The sequence below is a fragment of the Callithrix jacchus genome, chromosome X (assembly GCF_049354715.1).
Source record: "Callithrix jacchus isolate 240 chromosome X, calJac240_pri, whole genome shotgun sequence".
In the NCBI taxonomy this organism is placed as follows: Eukaryota; Metazoa; Chordata; class Mammalia; order Primates; family Cebidae; genus Callithrix; species Callithrix jacchus.
This window is the reverse complement of record NC_133524.1, coordinates 136,372,387-136,397,711: the sequence shown is the minus strand read 5'-3', so window position 1 is coordinate 136,397,711 and position 25,325 is coordinate 136,372,387. Positions and strand designations below refer to the sequence as shown.

The following is a 25,325-nucleotide window of genomic DNA, read 5'->3' as shown; positions in this document are numbered from 1 at the left end:
ATTCATTCAACAATTCATTTGCGTGAAGACGTATTGCCAAAATTAGCAATGCCTAGCTTTTAATAACCTGTAATGCTATAAATAAACAAGCAAGTATTTTGAGATACATGGTAAACAGATTGCCATATGGTCTCTACATTTTGCCCTTCTTTCTCAGAGTAATTGGTTTTGAAAACAAAATAAACAACAAAACCTTACTTACCATTTTATGGCAACAAAGGCTTTGGGACTACCATTCCAAATCTTCTATAGCACCTGAAATGAATTGTTGTGAGGAGTTTTTCTCCCATTTCCTTCAATCATCACCTTGTTTGGAATGCTAATGCTTAATCACAAATGATAATAAACAAACATGAAGTGACTTTACTGTTTTCATCTCTCTTCAGAAGTAAAGTTATTATAAAGCAATATTGCCATTTGCAGAGTTTATAGAATAAGGAAAACACTATAATTTACAAGAAAATTAAACAAATTACTCAATACATGGCATTTTTAATAAATAGTTTTCATCAGTGTCCAAGTAATAAGTAAAGAGATTTGGATAAAAGATATTCAGGAAGACTCTTAACCTTCCTTCAGTTTTGTAGAGGCTTAGATGAAGAGTTACAGTTGATTGCTAAGAGCAATGCCATATATCTCTAGCGGAGAAGAGTTCCTAGTATATGTGTTTGCTGTTATACCCCCAATAGAAACAAATACAATTACTGATCCAGTTTTTAATATGCTTACAGAGTTACCATAGAATTAAAATGATCACTGGCTCTTTGCAGGCTATAGAAAATTTTGCACTCACAGTGAAAGAAATGGCTCAGATGTTACAGTCCTTTGGAACTGAACTGGCTGAGACAGAACTACCAGATGATATTCCCTCAATAGAAGAAATTCTGGCAATTCGTGCTGAAAGGTATCATCTGTTGAAGGTATGTCTGAAAGAGTTGACAGATGAAAGATTTCCATGGTCTTTCTTTTTCCGGAGAGGTGTTAATTATGTACATTTTACACTGACTGTTGCATAAGTGGAGATAAAAGACATTTATATATTATATTTAAAAACTATAAAAAAATAATACTTTATAAGAGAAGAATGTCCTGGATATGTTAGATCTAAGTGTTCCCTCTGTAAATGGTGCATTATTTTGAGAAGTTATTTACAAATATCTTATACATGCTCCAGAAAAAGAAATAGTTTTTTTTTTTTGGTTTTGTTTTACTATGTACAGTCATGCACTGCATAATGTTGTTTTGATCAATGACGAACCACATATGTGACAGTGGTCCCATGAGATTATACCATATTTTTACCGTACCTTTTCTATGTTTAGATATGTTTAGATACACAAATGTATACTGTTGTGTTACAACTGCATACGGTATATAGTACAGTAACCTTCTGTGCAGGTTTGTACCCTAGGAGCAATAGGCTCTACCTTGTAGCCTAGGTGTGTAGTAGGCTATCCATCTAGGTTTGTGTAAATGCACTCTGTGATGTTCACAAAATGATGAAATCACCTAATAATGCATTTTTCCTAACAAATCCCCAACATTAAGTGATGCATGGCTGTATTTTTAATTTTTGATGAGGAGTCAGGAGACAGAGTTTCTTGTCCCATCTTTGCTGTGAACTAGCATTGTGACCAAGGCTAACATTGTTCGATTGATTATAAGTTCTCTTCTCTGCAGAATACTAGGTCTTGATGTTTTCTATAGCAGACCAGGGGTAGCAAATTGTACTCTCCTACCCAGGTCTTTGTGGAGTGTTGCTTTGTGAAGGACTCTGAAGCAAGATTCAGATAATCAGCAAATATTTTTTGGATCCACTTCAGAAAGTTTAAGAATAAGCTGAACAACACTTGGCATTCATATAACTCATCTCTTTCATCTGATAATAGACATCCTGTGTGCACTAGAAGATTCAAGCTATATAAAGAGATATATGTTTAAATTTAAAAGATAAACTGACTTTTTTTCCAACTTTCATTTTAGGTCCAGAGGGTTCATGTGCAGGTTTGTTACATGGATAAATTATGGGATACTGAGGTTTGGTGTATGAATGGTTTTGTCACCCAGGTACTGAGCGTAGTACCAGATAGGTAGTTTTTCAGTACTCGCCCCCCTCCCACCCTCCTTCCTCTAGTGGTCCCCACTGTCTGTTGTTCTCATCTCGTATGTCCATGCATACCTAATGTTTAGCTCCCACTGTGAGAACATGCAGTATTTGGTTTCCTGTTCCTGCATTAATTTGCTTAGGATAATAGCCTATAGCTGCATCCATGTTGCTGAAAAGGACATGATCTCATTCTTTTTTATGACTGAATAGTATTCCATGGTGTATATGTACCACATTTTCTTTATACAGTCCACCACTGATGGGCACCTGGGTTGATTCCATGTCTTTGCTATTGTGAATAGTGCTGCAATGACATATGAGTACATGTGTCTTTTGGTAGAACAATTTATTTTCCTTTGGATATAAACCCAGTAATGGGTTTGCTGGGTTGAATGTATTCTGTTTTAAGCTCTTTGAGAAATCTCCATACTGTTTTTCACAGTGACCGAACTAATTTACATCCCCCAACAAGTATGTATCAGCGTTCTCTTTTTTCTGTAGCCTTGCCAGCAGCTGTTATTTTTTGTCTTTTTAATAATAGCCATTCTGACTGGTATGAGGTGGTATCTCACAGTGGTTTGATTTTCAAGAAACTGACTTTTTGAATAGCAATGTAAAAACAAAACTCTGTCCAAGGAAAGAAAGCTCTGTTCTTCATAAACTGCATGTTGTTGGGCAACTTGCTTACCTTTTCTGAGTTGCAGTTTCTGTATCTTTACATTGATGATAATGATGATGATGCATCATACCTCGTAGGATTGTTGTGAAGATGAAATGAGGCAAAGAAAGTGATGTATGTATAACGATGTTGGGTACATAGTTGGTACTTCATAAACATTGGCTTTTAATGTTGATGTTATTACTCATGTTGGTGATTGTGTCATGGAATCTGTTCTCAGAATAAATGTACAGTCAAATTTTGTCTACAATTTCAAGGGACTCTTGGACCATCTGAAAGAAATCTTAAATGACTCTTAGATGTCTCAGAAAGGGCTATATTGTTAGATTACCCACTGAAGTTAAGACCTGAATAGAGGCATATATGTGATGAATTAATTAAATCTAAATGTGAAATAAAATAAGACTTAAAGCAGGGAGTGATTAGTGACAATTAAGGATTAGTAGGAAAAGTATTTAACTGTCTCTGAACATGCATTAAGTATTATTTGCAATTATATGCTCTATACTATGGTAGGTTTTATTGTACTATTATTGCTTTATTCAAACTAATTAAAAGTGTTAGCACAACAGTGCCGGGTGCAGTGGTACATATCTGTTGTCCCAGCTACTCGGGAGCCTGAGGCAGCAGGATTGCTTGAGCCCAGGACTTTGAGTCCATCCTGGGCAACATAGCAAGACCCTATATCTAAAAAAGTAAATAAAAATAAATACAAGTATTAGCAGAATGGAATGGACTGGATTGGAATTTTCTATCAGTTAGAGAAGGAGGCTACAAATAGAGCACATGGTTCTTCTTCCCATAATGATCCTATATTAATTGCAACATCCATCTCTGAGGCAGGGGCTTCTTGGATCCTCACAGCTTTTAGATTTTGAGGCACTGAGATTTTACAATTTTGTGAATTTTTAGAGAGCTATGAAAGCAAAGGCCATTTCGAATTACTGTTTCTATTCTTCATGCCATGGTTGTATGTTCCCTTCTCATCAGATCATTCAGTTTAGGTTACTAATTAGCTGATACTCCTGTTGTGTCTTTGGACAGAATGATATCACAGCTGTAACCAAAGAAGGAAAAATTCTGCTAACAAATCTGGAAGTGCCTGACACTGAAGGAGCTGTCAGTTCAAGACTAGAATGTCATCAGCAAATCAGTGGTGACTGGCAAACTATTAATAAGTGAGTACTCTCTTTTTGGTTTAGAGTTACTTATTTTATATTTTTGAAAGGCAATTATACATTTTTGCTGCAGTATGTTAAGTGTGAAAGTATTCCTTGACCTCTGGAAATCTGAGAACTTATTTCTAGATTGTCTGACAGAGATGATTTTGCTTGTAGAAGAGATTCTGTGGACATTGGTAGTCTCTACAGGTAGAACCAAGTGTCATAGGCTATGATTTTGTCTATAATTCTTAGTGTCCAGACCACGTTTATCTACATATTTACAAAACAGATAGTTGTTTTTAGGAATAATTTGAGTTTTCTTTGTTAAGGTTGCTGACTCAAGTACATGATATGGAAACAGCTTTTGATGGATTTTGGGAAAAACATCAATTAAAAATGGAGCAGTATCTGCAACTATGGAAGTTTGAGCAGGATTTTCAAGAGGTCAGTTAAAACATTTCTTTGTACACTTTTTTTTCATTATACCGAGGTTCTCACTTCTTAATCATCAGAAATCCTGTCTTGCAAGATGCCCATTTATACCTATGAAGAGAAAAAAAGGAGGCAAATATAAATAAACCTTGGCTTAGACAGAAGAAAACCTCTACGAAAATTTGGAGACTTCTATTTTTTCAGCTCGCTCATTTCCTCTGAGAAAGTATCTAGCTGCCAATATACATGAAAGGGACAAAGTTACTTTCTCCTTTGAGGTTTGTTATTCAAATTTATCGTAGATCTAAAGGGTGTTCAAGGTTATGAGGTAGCTTTCCAAGAAAATAATACCAACTTCCTTCTTGGTTTTTAAATCCCATCTACCTATGATGACCATATTTAGTATGACCTAACAAGCTTTTATTTCTCATCCAGGAGTTTATTTCCATGAAAAGCCTGAGAGATGAAATTAAATAAGTTTAATAAATAATTAAAAGTATATCCCAATTGAACCCTCCTAGAAAATCCATCATATATGGTCAAGATGCATAGATTTAGTTTCTTTTCCTTTTTCAGTCATATTCAGCCTTCTCACAGTCTCTTTCATAGTATATACTCACCAGAGGATCCAAGGAAAACTCACTCATTCTCTCTTGCATGTGCCCAGCTTGTTTTCTGCCCATGAATGGCTTACTGTCTTTGTATTTCACTTGCTCATCAGAGTTAGGTTTGGGAGGAGCACTGTGCTCTGGACATAGGGCTCAGTTACCACCAGCATTTTCCTTCCTTTGATTCAAACGTCTTTTGAAATGTTCTCCATGAAACCTTCCCTAAAGAAAGAACAGGAAAAGTTGCTCTTGGTCCTTCTAGGTATTTGTGTTTCTCCCTCCTCTCCAACTGAATATACAGATAATAGCACTTTTCCTGAACATACTCATTATGATTATACTTACATATTAATTTGTATCCATACCAAATTCGTGTCCTGTGGTTATGTTTTGTTTCCCCAAGTCATTAATTTCTGTCTTTAATCAATACTGTTGTTTGTCTTAGATTATAATCTCACCGATACAGTGTATCTCATAGTGACATGTCGACAGGTTGATATGTCTAGAAACATGACATTTAAAAAAACACATAGAAACATAAACTTACAGAAAAATCACAAATATAAGAAAAACAGAAATACTCACATACCTTCTTCCCATATTAACTTAATGATATTTTACTCAATTTGCTTTATTATTTGTATTCCCTCATATATATATATATACACACACACAGATAATATTTTTTCTGATCTGACACATAATGTATTTTTCTGACCCATTTGAGTGTAAGTTGCATACATGATGGCCCTTTCCCCCTAAATACTTCCATTATTTTCTAATATGAATATTCTGTTATATAACCATGGAATACAGATATCAGATTCAGTACATTTAACAATGCAGTACTTTTACATTATCTGCCACTGGTATTCCAATTTTGTTAGTTGACTCATTCAAGTCTTTTATAGCATTTATTTTTCCTTCAGAACTGGATCCTATATAGGGTCCAGTCTTGCATTGCCTTGTATCTTTAGTGTCCTTGAATCTAGAACATTTCCACAGCCTTCCTATGTCTTTTATGACTCTACATTTTGAAGAATGTAGTCCTTTTTTTTTTTTTTTTTGAGATAGTTCTGTCTCCCAGGCTGGAGTACAGTGGCACAATCATAGCTACTGCAGCCTCAGATTCCTGGGTTTAAGCAATTCTCCCACCTCAGCCTCCCAAGTAGCTGGTACTACAGGTACGTACCACCGTGCCTGGCTAATTTTTAAATTTTGTAGGGATGAAGTCTTACTTTGTTGCCCAGGCTGGTCTCCAACTTCTAGGCTCGAACAATCCTCCCTCCTCAGCCTCCCAAAGTGCTAGGATTTCAGGTACATGCTATAAGGACTCATGCCCAGCCATAGTCTCTTTTTAAATAAAAGTTTCTTCATTTGGAGTTTGACATCTTCTCATGATTCTACTTAGTATGTATGACCAGCTACAATAGCACGTTAGTTAAGTATCCTTAGGGAATCACATCTGCAGGTGAATGATGCCTGCTTCCCTCTTATTGTTGATATGGATTTTGATTGTCTATTCAGGATGTTGTTAAATTTCTGCACTGTAAAATTACTTTTATTCCAATTCCAATTAGTAGTAAATGAGTGGGGAGAAAATTTAAGGTTATGCAAATATCCTGCATTTCATCAAAATTTCCCCATAGATTTAGCATCAACTGATGATGCTTGTCTGGACAAATCTTTGCTATAATGGTTGCAAAATAATGACTTTTTTCAACCTCCATGTCCAGTCCACATTTATCAGTCCACACTAGGCATTCGACTGAGGCAAGAGCCTTCCCTTCTCTCCCTTTATTTCTTTATTTGATTAAAATATTTTTACTTAGTGTTTTTAAAAATACTTTCAACTTTTATTTTAGATTTAGGGGGTATACATGCATGTATGTTACATGGGTATTTTGTGTGATGCTGAGGTTTGAGATGTGAATGATGCCGTTACTTAGGTAGTGAGAATAATATCCAGTAGTTTTTAAGCCCTTACCTTCCTCCTTTTCCCTTTTTTAGCAGTCTCCAGCATTTATTCTTCCTATCTATATGTCTGTGTATAACCAGTGCTTAACTTCCATTTATAAGTGACAACATGTTGTGTTTGGTTTTCAGTTCCTGTGTTAGTTTGCTTAGGATAATGACCTCCAGCTGCATCATGTTGCTGTAAAAGACATGATTTTGTTCTTTTTTGTGGCTGCATAATATTCCATGGAGTATTTGCACCACATTTTCTTTATCCAGTCCATCACTGATGGGCACCAAGGTTGATTTCAAGCCTCTGCTATTGTGAATGGTGCTGCAATGAACATACAATTGCATTGTCTTTTTTTATAGAATGGTTTATTTTCCTTTGGGTACATACTCAGTGATGGGATTGCTGGGTCAAATGGTAGTTCTATCCTAAGTTCTTTGAGAAATATTCAGGATGCTTTCCACAGTGGCTGAACTAATTTACTTACTAACAGTGTATCAGTGTTCCCCTCTCTCCACAGCCTCACCAGCATCTGTTTCTTTTTGCCCCTTTAATAATAGCCATTCTGACTGCTTTGAGATGGTATCTCATTTGATTTGCATTTCTCTGTTTGAGCATTTTTTCATGTTTGTTTAAGTTCCTTACAGACTCTGGACATTAAAGTTTTGTCAGATGCATAGTTTGTGAATATTTTCTCCCATTTTGTAGGTTGTCTGTTTACTCTGTTGAGAGTTTCTTTTGTTATGCAAAAGTTCTTTAGTTTAATTAGGTCTCACATATTAATTTTTGTATTTGTTGAAATTGCTTTTGAGATTTTAGTAATAAATTATTTACTAAGGCCCATGTCCAGAATGGGGTTTCCTAAGTTTTATCCCAAGATTCTTGTAGCTCGAGGTCTTGCATTTAAATCTTTAATCCATCCTTAGTTAATTGTTATATATGGTGAAAGGTAGGGTTCCAGTTTCCCTCTTCTTTATATGACTAGTCAGCTATCTCAGCACCATTTATTGAATAGGGAGTCCTTTTCTCCTTGATTATTTTCCTTGATTTTGTAGAAGATCAGATGGCTGTAGATGTGTAGCTTTATTTCTGGGTTCTCTATTCTGTTCCATTGGTCTGTGTGTCTGTATTTGTACCAGGACTATGTTGTTTTGGTATAGTTTGATGTCAGGTAATGTGTTATTCCGGCCTTTGTTCTTTTTCCTTATGACTGATTTCGCTATTTGAGCTATTTTGTAGTTCCATATGAATTTTAGAATAGTTTTTCTAATTCAGTGAAAAAGAACGTTGGTAGTTTGATAGGAATAGCATTGAATCTGTAGATTGTTTTGGACAGTATGGCCATTTGCATGATAGGGATTCTTCAAATCTATGAGCATGGAATGTTTTTTCCATTTGTTTTTGTCATCCATGATTTCTTTTAGCAGTGTTTTGTACATCTCCTTATAGAGATTTTTCTCCTTGGGCTACATGTATTACTAGATATTTTATTCTTTTTGTGACCATTGTAAGTGAAATTGCATATGTGATTTGGCTTTCAGCTTGGACATTATTGGTGTATAGAAATGCTACTGATTTTTGTACATTGATTTTGTTTTTTTTTAATTTTTTTATTTTTTTTAAATTTTTTATTGGATTTTAGGTTTTGGGGTACATGAGCAGAGCATGCAAGACAGTTGCGCAGGAACACACATGGCAGTGTGCTTTTCTTTCCTTCTCCCCTTCACCCACATTTGGCATTTCTCCCCAGGCTATCCCTCCCCACCTCCCCCTCCCACTGGCCCTCCCCTTTTCCCCCCAATAGACCCCAGTGTTTAGTGCTCCCCTTTCTGTGTCCATCTGTTCTCATTTTTCATCACCCGCCTATGAGTGAGAATATGCGGTGTTTCATTTTCTGTTCTTGTGTCAGTTTGCTGAGGATGACGTTCTCCAGATTCATCCATGTCCCTACAAACGACACAAACTCATCATTTCTGATTGCTGCATAATATTCCATGGTGTATATGTGTCACATTTTTCCAATCCAGTCTATTATCAATGGGCATTTTGGTTGATTCCAGGTCTTTGCTATTGTAAACAGTGCTGCAATGAACATTCGTGTACATGTGTCCTTATAGTAGAACGATTTAAAGTCTTTTGGATATATACCCAGTAATGGGATTGCTGGGTCAAATGGAATTTCTATTTCTAAGGCCTTGAGGAATCGCCACACTGTCTTCCACAATGGTTGAACTAATTTACACTCCCACCAACAGTGTAAAAGTGTTCCTTTTTCTCCACATCCTCTCCAGCATCTGTTGTCTCCAGATTTTTTAATGATCACCATTCTAACTGGCATGAGATGGTATCTCAATGTGGTTTTGATTTGCATCTCTCTGATGACCAGTGACGATGAGCATTTTTTCATATGATTGTTGGCCTCATATATGTCTTCTTTCGTAAAGTGTCTGTTCATATCCTTTGCCCACTTTTGAATGGGTTGTTTGTTTTTTTCCTGTAAATCTGTTTGAGTTCTTTGTAAATTCTGGATATCAGCCCTTTGTCAGATGGGTAAACTGCAAAAATTTTTTCCCATTCTGTTGGTTGCCGATCCACTCTAGTGACTGTGTCTTTTGCCGTGCAGAAGCTGTGGAGTTTGATTAGGTCCCATTTGTCTATTTTGGCTTTTGTTGCCAATGCTTTTGGTGTTTTGTTCATGAAGTCCTTGCCTACTCCTATGTCCTGGATAGTTTTGCCTAGATTACCTTCTAGGGTTTTTATGGTGCCAGGTCTTATGTTTAAGTCTTTAATCCATCTGGAGTTAATTTTAGTGTAAGGTGTCAGGAAGGGGTCCAGTTTCTGCTTTCTGCACATGGCTAGCCAGTTTTCCCAACACCATTTGTTAAACAGGGAATCGTTTCCCCCTTGCTTGTTTTTGTCAGGTTTATCAAAGATTGTATAGTTGTAGATATGTTGTGTTGCCTCCAGTGCCTCTGTTTTGTTCCATTGGTCTATATCTCTGTTTTGGTACCAGTACCATGCTGTTTTGATTACTGTAGCCTTGTAGTATAGTTTGAAATCCGGTAGTGTGATGCCCCCTGCTGTGTTCTTTTTGCTTAGAATTGACTTGGCTATGCGGGCTCTCTTTTGGTTCCATATGAAGTTCATAGTGGTTTTTTCCAGTTCTGTGAAGAAAGTCAATGGTAGCTTGATGGGGATAGCATTGATTCTGTAAATTACTTTGGGCAGTATAGCCATTTTCACGATGTTAATTCTTCCTAACCATGAACATGGAGTGTTTCTCCATCTGTTTGTGTCCTCTCTGATTTTGTTGAGCAGTGGTTTGTAGTTTTCCTTGAAGAGGTCCCTTACGTTCCTTGTGAGTTGTATTCCAAGGTATTTTATTCTTTTTGTAGCAATTGTGAATGGCAGTTTGTTCTTGATTTGGCTTTCTTTAAGTCTGTTATTGGTGTAGATGAATGCTTGTGATTTTTGCACATTGATTTTATATCCTGAGACTTTGCTGAAGTTGCTTATCAGTTTCAGGAGTTTTTGGGCTGAGGTGATGGGGTCTTCTAGGTATACTATCATGTCGTCTGCAAATAGAGACAATTTGGCTTCCTCCTTTCCTATTTGAATACCCTTTATTTCTTTTTCTTGCCTGATTGCTCTGGCTAGAACTTCCAGTACTATATTGAATAGGAGTGGTGAAAGAGGGCATCCTTGCCTAGTGCCAGATTTCAAAGGGAATGCTTCCAGTTTTTGCCCATTCAGTATGATATTGGCTGTTGGTTTGTCATAAATAGCTTGTATTACTTTGAGATTTTGTATCCTAAAACTTCCTTGAAGTTGTTTATCAATTCTAGGAGCCTTTTGGAAGAGTCTTTAGTGTTTTCTAGATATAGAATCATATCATCAGCAAAGAGAGATGATTTGACTTCTTTTCTAATTCCTAGTTTTAAAAAAATGGTTTATAATTTATTACTGTTCTTGACTATTTTGGTGTTTCAAACTGCTGCTGTATCCTTGTGACATGCTCCAACATTTAAATAAATCACCTTCTCACTTTCTGGCATAAAAATATATCCCAAGTTCATCTGTACCTATTCTGCCTCAGCCATGGAATCAGCCATTTCCCTGAGGAGCCCTGGTTTCTTTTTCTGGGAAACAGTATTAAAGATCAAGATCTGGGTGGGAGGTGTCCTTATTACTTCTGGAGGGATTTTGCTTTTAGGATCATTTATCAGAGAGCTGGGGAATGATGACAAAAATAAACTTAGATGAAAATTCTCAGGTAAGATTGTGTTTTAGATGTGTGTGTATATATATATATATATATATACACACACACACACACACGTATATATACCTATACATACCTTACATGTATACATTTATGCAAATATATGTCATCCTATATAAACCTCACATTTATACATTTATGCAAATACATGTCCTCATATATAAACCTAAACATGTACATGGTGATCTTTTATATATCGTGAGTACACATTGATATATCTATGAAGTTAAATTTTAACAGATTATAGCTATTTCTGTGAATAAAATAACAAAATATTTTTAATATGATTAATAATTTCTCCATGTCAATATTTTTGTTTAAAAGCATTTTGTATAAAACTTGATCATAAAGGGACAATTTTTATGTTTTAAAAGCTCTTTGTTTCCTACTTTTAGCTTGTGACTGAAGTTGAATTTCTGTTAAACCAACAAGCAGAACTGGCTGATGTAACAGGGACTATAGCTCAAGTAAAACAAAAAATAAAAAAACTGGAAAACTTAGATGAAAACTCTCAGGTAAGATTGTGTTTTAGATGTTTTCTATATTTATACAGCATAATAGATATGCTTTGGTGGGACTAGGTAGTATAAACCCTTATGAATTTCCTTATTTTATTTTTCCATAGGTTATTCGTGTATGGGTGGTGTTTGGTTACAGGAGTAAGGTCTTTAGCGGTGATTTGTGAGACTTTGGTGCACCCATCACCGAGCAGTACATGCTGCACCCTATTTGTAGTCTTTTATTCCTCGCCCTCCTCCCGTCTTAACAACATCCTGTATATTAGGAACAATCATATTGGTCTGTTTTGTTCAATGTGGGCCAGGGGTGACACTACAGATGAGTCATGTAGCTGTAAAAGGACGTCTCTGAGACAATATCATGAACTATTTCAAGCCCACCAATAGCAGCAAGGGCATACATTATTTTGGAGAAGCTAGAAAAATGTGTATTCAGAATGATATATGGTGCTTGGAAATGATGGAAACATGTAAAGACATAATTCCTTAAATGCCTGCTTTATGATATATGCAGTTTAACCAAATAGAGACTCACATAGACAGATCTACTTGTTTTTACTATTTGTGACCTTGAGTAAATTGGTTTCTAATCTTCCGTGTCCTTATCTATATGTTGGGGATAAAATGACCTACTTTGCAGGACAATTGTGAATATTCATTTAGATGTATATAACGCACCTGGCACACCACTGGGCTATATAGTAAGTACTCAACAGAGGCAGTTTTTATTATTTCTTTTAGTCTTAAAGTTTGTGTTAATGGCGTTAATACTTTAAAAACTCTAGCTTTTATGTGAGAGTAAGGCCATGCTTTTTATGTGAGAGCAAGGCCATGAGTTTTAGGATGAATTCTCAGCATACAAACAGCTTTATGGGTGAACCATAAGTATGTGAAAACAAATATTGAAGAAGTAACAGTTAGGTTAACTAGTTCTGGAATTATGCTTATAGATCTCTGTGATGACGGGACAGGTTACATATCCCTATGATATAGTGGAAAAAGGAGGCAAACTGGTTTGGAAATTAAGGGGGACTTAATTTTTTTCCATTTAATAACTTTCCATTTCTAATTGTGGTAAAAATACATAATATGAAATTTGCCATCTTAATCATTTTAAAGGGTTTAGTTCAGTACTGATAAGTAAATTCCCATTGTTGTACAATAGCTCCAGAACTTTTCTATCATATAAAATTGAAAGTATATCTCCATTAGATAACAGCTCTCCATTTTAAACCTGGTTTTCCCACTAGGTACAGAGGCCAGTCACTTCCTTATTCTGGGTTGCAGTTTTGTTTATTTTATTTTGACAAACATTTCTTGAACTCCTACTATGATTGAGTCTCTACACTGCGGGGAGTGAGTAGTTGACAGAGTGGAGGCAATGCCACTAAGGGTTATTTTTTGACATAGAAACCCTATGACTTCAGGTATGTTAAGTAGTCCAGGTACATGACAACTCTGATGAGATTTCTAAGGCCATGATTATATGAAATACATTTGGCTGGTGTGTATACCTCATTTAATATAGGTGGTTCTAAATCCACAAATATTAGAAGAAGAAAAACCTCATTCACATTTGGCTGTGATGTAAAATTTTTAGTTTCTATAACCAGAAATGCATGAGCTTCTAATGACATCACTGTTGCAGCTAATTATTGTGATCTTAAGGTTTTTTTTTTTTTTGCAGCCTGAAGAAGTATACATCAAATTATATTTTTAGCAATATATCCTTCTTGCTCAAACAATTTGCTCCTTAATTATTTTCTTTTTTTCTCGATAGGAACAGAGATCATGTATTCATTATTGTCTTTCTTTGTTAAAATCAGGAACTATTAGCAAAGGCCCAGTTTGTGATATTACATGGACACAAGCTTGCAGCAAATCACCATTATGCACTTGATTTAATCTGCCAGAGGTGCAATGAGCTACGTTACCTTTCTGATATTTTGGTTAATGAGATCAAAGCAAAACGGATACAGCTCAGCAGGACCTTCAAAATACATAAACTACTACAGCAGGTAGTATAATGGGAAATGATTCATTTCTGAAAAGGAATGAACATTTTTTTCCAAGTCCTGCTAGCCTGAAACTCTTTACCCTTCTGCCTCATGGAATACCCGTTATCTTCTCAGAGTTTGTATGGTCAGGGACTGGTATAGTTTCGGAATTAAATTTGTAAGAAGTCTGAAGGACTGAATTTGATTATGATTTTTTTATCCATCTGCCAATGAACTACTCGAGGAAGATCCAATATAGTTCACATTTTGCCCTTTGTTCTAAATATTGAAATTGTGATGTAATGGCTTCCTTTCTATTTTGAGTACAACTCTGAAGCCTCCACTGGTGATGGTTTGTACTGAAAACATTTTTAAAAGACTGAGGGGCATTTTGCTAAAGCCTGAAACTCCTTTCACATTTCATAGTACAGAAATAAAATATTAAACAGTGACTGGAAAACATTCCCCCATGGTTTGTCGGTTTGACCCTTTTCATGATTAGGCAATGAATTGACAGGTCACCATATGGATCTGTTGTTGGCAGTGGAATATAAAATAGGGGTACCACTTAGACATTATATTTCAAAATAAACATTTTGATCTTCACATCTCATTCTTTGGTATGGAACCATTATTCTTGTCCTTCGCAGTCATTAAGCATTTGTATTATACTTTATATTTTTCTAAGAATTTCATATTTCAGTTATTGATTTTGGGAAAATCACATGCAATTGAAGTGTTAGTGTTGAGAAAATGGTCAGACTCCTGCTGCAGAATAAATTAATTGTTGTGAAATAAATGCAGTGTTTTCCAATCTTGGCTGCATATCAGTAATATCTGTGGAGCACTCTGAAAGTATAAATGCCTAACCTATGGCCCAGAGCTACTGAATGAGAATTTTGGGGGGCAGAACCTACATATATTTCTTATTTTTTTTAATAGCTCTGAAAGCAATTGTGACACATAGAGGCCAGGGGCTGAGAACCACTCATTTAATGGACAAATATGTTTTCTCTTTATTAATTCTTGTTTTTTTCTTCTTGATTTTCTCACCAGGCTCGTCAATGCTGTGATGAAGGCGAATGTCTTCTGGCTAATCAGGAAATAGATAAGTTTCAGTCCAAAGAAGATGCTCAGAAAGCTCTTCAAGACATTGAAAATTTTCTTGAAATGGCTCTACCCTTTATAAATTATGAACCTGAAACACTGCAGTATGAATTTGATGTAATATTATCTCCTGAACTTAAGGTAGAGTTTTTTTTTTTCAAATAAACATTTAAAGAAAATTACAACTGCAGTAGTGTGGGTAGGAGTTTTACTATTTTACAGCTAACTTTATGTCAAATTACACTTACATTGTCCTCTTAGAGGTGACACTAGTGCCACTGTCAAGCATCAAAGAATTCAAAGGCATATGTTTGCTATATAATGAAGAATAATTTCCTTTTTGAGCTCCAACTCCATTATTTTTATACTCTTTATGTGCAAGGAGTTCTCACACATATTTTGCTGTGCATCACTGGAGAAAGGCCCAAAGCTCTTCTATAATAGAATGTTGGGGCCATGTCAAGGGTACTCTACCCCAAACATCTTTCCTTTGTGCTGCAGTGACCATCAGTAGATGCTCTGTGGATGATGTGGCTTTCCTACTCAGTTTGAGAATGAAAGGATAAAGATAGGTTTTGGAGAAGGAGGAGCGGGCAGAAGTTGATGTTAACAGGATGGAGAGCTATAGATTAGTTCAGTGCTGCCCCCTTGAAAATGACATGAAGGATTCTCCATGTTGAAGATAAGACTATTTGTGATGCTATTTGCTGCTAAAATAAGTAGTTGACTCTAAGGTTGGAGCAGTATCTAGATCCATGCTTAGTGGAATATCCTAGAGGGTGCCCCAGGAAATCAGAAACGTAGTCATGGCAATAGCCAAGTGATTCTCTGGAAGCAACCAAGCTTAGCTCTAGCTGCCTCAAAGCAGCTAGGATAGGTAGGAAGGTATATTATCCATTGGTGGTTCTGAAGAGCCTGTTGCAACATTGAGAACTATAAGAAGAGTGTCCCTGCAGGGTAAATGTAACAAATTATTATACCAATGTTATTCATTTTATTGTTTTTATAACTTGGTGATTTTCTTATGCTAAACAAGAAAGAGCAATATGTCTTCTTTTCCAGCCATTATCCGTTTCAGCCAATGAAGAGCAAATCACTCTATGCAGTGACCAATTTCATGACTGCTTCTTGGTAATTTTTTTCCTCAGGTTGTTTTGATTGAGATTTTGGTTTCATATCCATGTGAACATAATACAAAGTCTGTTTTCTTACTTTTCTAAATTTCTTGTAGTTATATTTTAAACTTTAATTTGTTTTGACTATCTCAGTCTGAGAAATGTAGTAGGGTTTGTAATGACCTCATTTCAGAAAATATCTAATGTAATTCTTATGCAACATGCAGATTCAAATGAAGACTATACAACTCAAGCTTGAAAATATTCGAAGTATATTTGAGAACCAGCAGGCTGGTTTCAGGAACCTGGCAGATAAGCATGTGAGGCCAGTTCAATTCGTGGTACCCACATCTGAAAATTTGATCAGATCTAGAGCACCATTTTTTTCATCTAAACATGGTAAAATATCTTACTTTCTCTATCTCTTTTTTCCTTGCTATTGTTTATGTTGTTACTCTTGATGTGAATACTGAGTTTGTTCTTCAATGCTGATAGATGGAAATTTCAATTTAGCATCTTTGGTCATATTTATATTGTGCAAAGCGAGAGTCAAATAGAGGTTATTGTACAGTAGTAAAACATAGTAGTAATATAGTACAGTACAAGGAATTGTGAACATCTCAGTACTGATTACTCTAGCCTTGCAAACGAGTATGATAATTTTACCAGCATTAAACTTACATTTTTTTCAGCAGGTGAAGGAAAATATATGAAGTATATATACATGTGTGCATGGACACACACACAAACACACACACACATACACAGACACACATATTTACTGCTACTCTAGATAAGCTATGATTTGGTCCTTTTTTATTTGTATAAATTTAGGGAGTACAAGTACATACAGTTTTGTTACATGGATATATTGCATAGTGGTGAAATATGACTTGGTTCTTACAAGTTTCTAGTAAATGAATGAGTTAGATAATCAAACAGATTCCCTTTTCTAAATAAATGCTGTTAGGTAGAATGATTTTGTTCATAATTTACTGTTACAGAGTTCATTTTCTAGTTTTAATTTTCTAGTTTTATCCATGTAATATCTGCTTTCTTTCTAAGTTCTATGGAAATAATAATTATCCTTACAAGGTGTTGAACTACTCTGGATATAGATAGCTCAGGGGTTCCCTTGAGCTGCCTTCACGGCTTCTTAGAGGAGAGTAATTTGGTCTTTAGGGCCCTAAGAAAGCGGAATGGATGAAGATGGGAGTAGAGTCGGTCTACCTGATCTAAATGGAATCAGAAGCTTCATTAGTGTAGACGAACCACTTTGGAATTCAGAGAAGGCTTGAGCCAAGGATAATGAACATAAAAATAATAGGTTATATCTAGCATGGTTCAGATTTTAAAAAGGTGATGAAAGCAGGTAACTAGGCTAAGATTATGAAAGTTACATATTGAATACTTGTGAAATATAGAAATATATTTAGAAATAAAACTCTAAGGAATGTCTTAAATGAGTAATACTGACTATATCAAAGATACAGGGAATATTAAAACTATTGGAAAAAAGAGTAAAGATAACAAAATAAAAACAAGGGAATAAATCCAATAGCTATGAGAATAAAAGTGAAATAGGTTGATATTCTTGAGTAGAAGACAGACCTCAGTTAGATTTCTGGCTCCGTGTATGTCCTTGAACAGTTCTCTTAGCCTCAGTTTCCTTGCTTGGACAATAAGGATGATAATACCTACTGACTCCAATGGGTTATTGTAAAGATAGGATGAAAAAATTGAGGAGTATTAAACAAACTTGATAAACCGGACTAGTCCTTTCCTCTGGTTAAATCTGCTTGCTTAATTGTCCTCTAAAATCTCAACTCCTCTGAAGAGGTTCTTGAAGTGGTGCACCTTGGGTTGAGGAACGGAGTTTTGAGGAGACTCTCACAGATCCATGCAAGTCATTGGTCACTCATTAGCACATTTCGCTTTGTATTGTTTCATTATTTCTTTCTGATATTCTTATTTAATGGCGTTACAATTTCCTTCTGCAGTGGGAGTTGGAGTCTCTTTCTTTCAAGCATGTAAACTTTTTTCAAAAGGTATCCGTCTTTATTATATTACTTTTGCCAATACATTTTTCTGAATTTGTATACATGTGAAAAATTAGTTTGGCATCTAAAAACAGCCCAGTTCATTCTTGCATTCTGACTGCAAGTAACTTTTTCCTGTTTTTTATAATAACCATCCATTCTTCTCTTTGTATTATGCTTACGTTGGAAAATGACTATATAAAATGTAGATTATGCTTCTAAACTCAACATCTTTCATTAAATGACCCCCCAAAAAGAATAAAGGAAAATAATTGGAGATGCTAAAGTGAATCAGGCTTTCTTTTGCTTAAGATACTTCATGATCCAACGTTTTGTTAGGAGTAGCTTGGATTTGCTTCAGTTTGAGACTGCCTAATGCATTTATAACGATGAGGGCAGCTTAATAAATAAATGGCATGGATGGATAAATGATTTTATCTATTATGCATCATGCTTTGTAAATTAAATCAAAACATTATTTTTGCTACAAACCTTGTTAATTTTACCTAATTGCTCTGTGAGTAATAGGGATTGTAACAATCCATTCCAAACAATTTCTTTAGACTTTTAATCGCTAAGCCACATGTATAAAATTTGGCCACCTGAAAACATAAGTATTACTTTCTTATGAAAATGAATCAAACTTTTTTTTTCTTTCTTTTTATTTTAGTTTTCTTCTTTTTTTGTCAACTATAATTCTGCACCTAGCACAGTACCTGGCACTTAGCAAGATGTAATAATTATTTTCAGAATTAACATTGAATATAGAGTGTAGTTATTGAGAATGTGAGACATTGACAGCAAGGTATAAAATGTAAAATGTGACTTGAGCTACTAAATCTGTATCTTTAGCCCACATCTTTCTTCTAAACTTTGGACCTCTGTTTATAGTTTGCCTTTTTGAATTTCCCATAGGCAACTCAGACTCAACATACCTCAGATTCACTCCTCTTTCCTGCAATCTTTCTACTCTTCATCTTGGTGAATGACACTATGATTTCCCCAGTTTCCCAAGCCTGGGGCTTTTGTGCTTCCTTCTCACTTATGCCCTACCTCTAATTGGTCAAGAGGTCTATGTCCTATGGATTTGTGCCTACTAAGTATCTCTCTCAAATGTATCCGCTTTTTTTTTTTTCCATCCCCACTGATATCCTTACTGCCACTTTCCGAGTCTAAGTTAACATCATCTCTGGCCTTGACAACTAGGACAGTCTTTCTGTCTCTTCCACTTACCTACCCACTTTTTCTTCCCTTTCCTAGGCATCTTACCTTGTGGACATTACATACACTGTTCTCTGTCTGGGACACTATTCCCTTTCCTCTCCCTTTCTCACATGTTAGCTTCTACTCCTTCATCAGATTTCCTATCTCTAGGCCACTTCCTTCAGGTAAGCTTTTCCTCCCTGCATCTCCTCCTTCCTTACACCCCTGTTTGCTTAGGTGTTCGTGCTATGTGATAACAAGTGCCCCTGAATTTCTTCTTGGTGAATTGTCTGTTTTCTGTCTCTCTTGCTAAACTAAGCTCTGTAAGGGCAAAAACTATGTGCAATTCATCTTTGTATCCCAAACACAGAGCTTAGCATATGGTGTAGGTACTCAGTCATTTTATATGTATCGTTAGAAAATGAATACATCTATCTCACTTGGCAGAATGTGCTTCTCATAAGTTGTGCATATATTTATTTTGTATCTCTTAATGTATTTGCAAAGAATTAATTAGCAAAAGTAATAATTGCTTCTTAAGTTACCTTTAGAAATAAGTTTGGATCTCTGTAGAACAGGTTTCTTTAAAGTGGAGCATATTAGTATTCATTGAGGAGTTAATTTTGTATGATAGTTCCCACTGTTTAATATATATTTATATATGATTATATGAACATGAAGTTTAGTTATAAAGTATATTTTAATAAGCAAAAGTGAAGTATAGAGTCTAGAGAACATAACAGCCCATCGTTCTCCTGAGTGTACCTGACATTGGCTCCTGCTGAGGAGGAAAGGGCAAAAGTTTGTTCCTTTCATGGAGAGAAGAGACCCATACAGCCTGTGTGAGTAACAACAGCCTTTTCAGCAGCCCTGAGAATTAGAATCTAAACAATCTAGTCTTTGGTTGGACCATGCCTTTGGCTTTGTAGAAACATCTGAATTCTGTGCTTAGTAATACAGTCGTTTGTCCTTTTTAAACTAAACATTTAAAAAATAAAGATGAAAGCTTTGCATTTTGATGAAAATTTTTAGCATTTTATTATGCTTTGGAAATGTTTATATGGTGGTTAGAGACATTCTGAGACTAGATTATATGAATTTGAATACCAACTCTGCTTCTTGGACAAGATATTAATCTTAGTTCCTTATCTAAAAGATAGGGATAGAAGTTGTTACCTACCTGTTAAGATGATTTTGACTATTAAAAAAGAAGATTTATGCATAGCTCTTAGAACAGTGCTCAATATGTAGAAAGTAACAAATAAATGTTAGATGCTCTAATCAGTAGATTAAACTTAGATTTTTTTCAAAATTCTTTTTGATTGAGTTAATCAATGAGCTACAATTTGATTAAATGTTTTTGTGTCAGAATCAATACTAAATCTGCAAATAATTATGAGCACTAACCCCTACCTCAATGCTTTGCAAGTAAGTGAATCTTTGATGAATCAGAGGAGTGAATACGTAGTAAAATCATGCTTGATAAGAAGCTGAAATCATGTAAGTCCTACAAATCATTATTTTCTATAGTGTGATTTAAAAATACTTATATAAACATATTGGAATATTAACTCAAATTATTTAATAAATATGTATGTATTTTTATTAAAAGTACTGACTTTAATTCTGGTTTGAAATTCTTCTTTCATATTTTTCTACCAGGGAAGAAGACTTGGAGACAAAATCAGAGCAACTTAAAAGTAAATATCATTAATTAATTCAAAATTGACTTTATTCCTTTATTTGTAGAGTTGGTATGGGTCTTAAACCATATTTTTCATTCACTAGACCAATATTGTATCTTTGAAAGACTGTTTAAAAGAAAGAAAACCCTGCTGCTGCATTGTGTCTTACTGCATTGCTGGCATATCACCAGATATGCTAGTTTCTCAGTATGAGCCGTTTCTCAAGTCCTGGCTCAAGGTTAGAATCATTTGTGTAGAACATCTCCTATATGTTCCAGCTTCTTTTTACCACCAGCCACCATCACTTCAATAATTGTAAATAAGCATTGCACCTCTTTGCAGAAGAAACTTTCTTTCATGAGCAATTCCAGTCCTACAAGTATGGAGCACACAGGACAGGTTCTAATGCACCATGCAGAGGCTAACTTGGAGCTCAAAAAAGATATCCATTCTTTTTTTGCTTGTTTTAAAATTTATTTAGAGACGGTGTCTCACTATGTTGCCAAGGCTGGAGTGCAGTGGCTATTCACAGGGGCTACATAGCTCACTGCTGCCTCTAATTCCTGGACTCATGCCACCCTCCCACTTCAGCCTCCTGAGTAACTGGGACTACAGGTGTGTGCCACTGCACCCATTCTGCTTACTTATTGTTAGGTACAAGATTTTGTTCCTCTCAGTTATCCATGATAGTCTGATACCTGTAAAGAAGTAGACTCATCATAGATACAACATCCCACATTTTCTTTTCTCTCATTTTTTTTTTTTGAGACAGGGTCTCACTCTGTTGCCCAGGCTGGAATACAGTGGTGTGATCATAACTCATGGCAGCCTCAAACTCCTGGGCTCAAACAATCCTCCCACCTCAGGCCCCTGAGTATCTTAGACTACAGGCGTGTGCCGCTATGCATGGCTAATATTTTTTAACACTTTTTTTTTTTTTTATTGGTAGACAGGGTCTTGCTACGTTGCCAAGGCTGGTCTTAAACTTTTGGCCTCAGGTGATCTTCCTGCCTTGGTCTCCCAGTGTGTTGGGATTACAGGCATGAGCCACTGCTCCCAGTCCCCAAGACCCCACATTTTCTTTGTGTGTATGTTTTTTTTTTTTTTTGGTAAATAAAGATGAGAACACATATATATTTTTTGAGACGGAGTTTTGCTGTTGTTACCCAGACTGGAGTGCAATGGCACGATCTCGGCTCACCGCAACCTCCGCCTTCTGGGTTCAAGGAATTTTCCTGCCTCAGCCTCCCAAGTAGCTGGGACTACAGGCGTGCACCACCATACCCAGCTAATTTTTGTATTTTTAGTAGAGACAGGATTTCACCATGTTGACCAGGATAGTCTTGATCTCTTGACCTCATGATCCACCCGCCTCGGCCTCCCGAAGTGCTGGGATGAGAACATATTTTTAAGGGGTAGTATAGCATAGTGGTACAAACTGTAGAACTAGACTACCTGGCTTTTAATCCCAGTTACATCACTTACTGGCTATATAAATTTGGGCAAATTCTCTGGAACTCAGTTTCCACTTATAAAATGGGAATGAGAATAGAACATTCTCACCATGGAGTTAAGGGTAAAATAATCTAATATTTGTGAAGTACTTTGAACATGTGTGGCATATGATAATGCTCTAAGTTTTAATATAATTAATAGCAGCCTAGTGAATTGCCTCTACTGATATACTAGGCCTGGTTATTTTGTTGTACAGCCACAACTTCTGGTTTCAAGAAGGAAACAGGGTGAATGCCAAATTCTATAGTATTACATTTCTTACGGTTGTAGTTTCAACTCATGATGCCTTACATTTTTCCATACGGATTTATTCAGTTACATCTCTCCAAGGAAAAAAATATGAGGCTGTGGCTCTATTTTTTCGTGCAGTTTACAGCTGGTAAATATAGTTCCAAACTGCATTTTTCCAATTCAAATCAATTTGCACAACTCTTAGGTATTTAAAAGTATAAATTTATGTTTCAAATTTTTCCACAAAACCTGTCAGGAATAATAGATATCTGATATCCATTTACTATCTGATAAGTGAAGCATACAATATTTTTAGTTTTCATTATTATATTAAAATATTGATAACGCCTGGTACATTTGCCAGACATAACAAATCACAGCACACCCTGGAAGAGGGAGCTTGGTAAAGGTGGCAGACTATGGGCTTCGACACTTGGGCTTGATACTGTTTCATCATTTACTAAGGATGCAACTATGGTTATGTTATAAAATCTCTCTGAACGTCAGTCTTCCCATACTTAAAATGAGAAAAAGAATGCCATCACTTGCTAAATGCTGTGTGGATTGAATATAATTATATGTGTTAAGCAGCTAGGACTGCATGCCTAATATATAGAAAGTTGTAATACACATTTGTTTCTTTCATTTGTAATAAGTAGGTCACATTTTGGGGAAATATTTAGCTGTTAGAGACTGTACTTCATTTTGAGTTCCAGTTGTCACAAAGCAATGTTACATTTACTTGGAGGTCAGGCTTTTGGCAAGCTCAGCTGTCCAATACAGCTCAGATTAGATTCTTCTTCTTCTCCTTCTCCTCCTCCTCCTCTTCCTCCTCCTCCTCCTCTTCCTCCTCCTCCTCCTCCTCCTCCTTCTTCTCTTTTTTTATTTTTGCAATAGAGTTTTGCTCTTATTGCCCAGGCTGGAGTGCAATGGTGCAATTTCGGTTCACCGCAACCTCTGCCTTCCGGGTTCAAGCGATTCTTCTGCCTCAGCCTCCTGAGTAGCTGGGATTACAGGCATGCACCACCATGCCTGGCTAAATTTGTATTTTTAGTAGAGATGGGGTTTCTCCATGTTGGTTAGGCTGATCTCGAACTACCAACCTTAGGTGATACACCTGCCTCAACCTCCCAAAGTGCTGGGATTATATGCGTGAGCCACTGCGCCTGACCCAAATGCTTCATAAGAACACATAACCATCACAAATCTTTTGCAGTTGACTCAGTAGGCCAGTCCAAGTCCTTTAGAGTATGTAAAATAAGGAAATGGCTTAGAATTAGGGATGCAACTTATAACAACTGATATGTGGCAGGGAGTAGAGACAGAGATGTACAGGTTACAGATATTTCCAGAAAGAATAGAGAGTTCTGCAGGTTTTAGTATCCCTGGATTACCTTATTAGATTTTATCATATTCAAATTTATGATGATGCCATTAAATCAATAGGAAAAGGATCTTCTAGCTTGCCCCAGATCTTAGAAAAAAATAAAGGAAAAGGATCAGTTATGTTGTGTGTCTTTGATTAAAGAATTCAAGGATTCGTGTAATATTTTCTAGAAAAGTTTCCATCAAAAAATCACTATGGTTAAAAACATGTTTAGTTCCTCAATGAATGCACTTTAGTTATCTAGAAAATCAAATTTTTATGAATCAACCTCATTTTCCAAGAATGCCAAATAAATGAAAAGTTAATATACAAAATAAGTTCTAATTAGTATCATAAATCTGTTTTCTTAGGCAAGTTAAGTCACTTTTTACTAGCACATATCAAAGTTATTTTGAAAAAAAGTCATAGTTTTGTTTTTCATTTTATCTTCAGAGTTAGGACTAGAATAAACTTAATTTGAAGTAGATAGCCTTGAAGAAGAACGATACATATAGAGATGCTAATTTAACTTTCATTTTCTATATTTCAGATTGAAGTGGTGCATGATTGTCCAGAGAAGAGAAGTTCTGGGCCGTCCTCCAGTTTGGATAATAGCAATAGCTTGGACGTTTTAAAGAAGTATTCTTTATTTATTAACATAAACTCACACACACATCTAACTGTAGGAGTCTCTGGTTTAACATTCCAGGCCAATGTGAATAGAAATTTGAGTTCACAGAATGGGGTTTTACTGAGTGTGATGAAAAGAGCACTAGTTTAGGTGCCAGAAGCCCAGGATTTAGGCCAGGAAAGCTATGGCCTGTTTATGTGATTTGAGGAAAATTAATGAAACTTTTTCAGAATTTGGTATCCTTTTTTTCGCCCTAGAATGAAATAAAATGGAGGTTTTTGTATATCATTCTTAAAAAAATGTTTTATTACTATTTTTCATTGACACATAATCATTACACATATTTATGAAATACAGTGTGAAATTTTGATACATGTATACAATGTGTAATGATCAAATCATGGTAATTAGCATATCCATTAATTCTTCAGCTTTATTGTATATAATTGATAAAATTATGTATATTTAAAGTGTACAATGTGATGCTCATATATGAGCATGTATATATATATGTAGGTAGATAGATAGTGTGAAATGATTACCATATTAAGTTAGTTAACACATCTATCACCTCACATAGTTACCATTTTGTTTTTGTGGTGAGAACAGTTAAAATCTATTATCTTAGCAAAGGTCTGTATACAAAATGAGTACAATGGTACATCAAAAATTATAAAGGAT

At 35.6% G+C, this 25,325-nt stretch overlaps 1 protein-coding gene across 15 annotated transcripts in view; it reads left to right on the top strand.

The window, feature by feature from the left end:
- MCF2 (MCF.2 cell line derived transforming sequence) overlaps window positions 1-25,325 on the top strand; it is a 132,128-nt gene that overhangs the window by 84,473 nt on the left and 22,330 nt on the right. For 9 of the 15 annotated variants that reach the window (XM_054250817.2, XM_078363248.1, XM_078363247.1 and 6 more), the window contains 9 exons: window positions 771-920; window positions 3,831-3,964; window positions 4,279-4,393; window positions 11,633-11,752; window positions 13,582-13,773; window positions 14,809-15,000; window positions 16,202-16,373; window positions 20,879-20,916; window positions 24,564-24,652. In XM_054250817.2, coding sequence (XP_054106792.2) covers window positions 771-920; window positions 3,831-3,964; window positions 4,279-4,393; window positions 11,633-11,752; window positions 13,582-13,773; window positions 14,809-15,000; window positions 16,202-16,373; window positions 20,879-20,916; window positions 24,564-24,652 — 1,202 coding nt within the window. Of the gene's footprint in view, window positions 1-770; window positions 921-3,830; window positions 3,965-4,278; window positions 4,394-11,632; window positions 11,753-13,581; window positions 13,774-14,808; window positions 15,001-16,201; window positions 16,374-17,974; window positions 18,023-20,878; window positions 20,917-24,563; window positions 24,653-25,325 lie in introns of all 15 variants that reach the window. The other 6 variants (XM_054250816.2, XM_078363245.1, XM_078363246.1 and 3 more) reach the window with 1 other exon arrangement.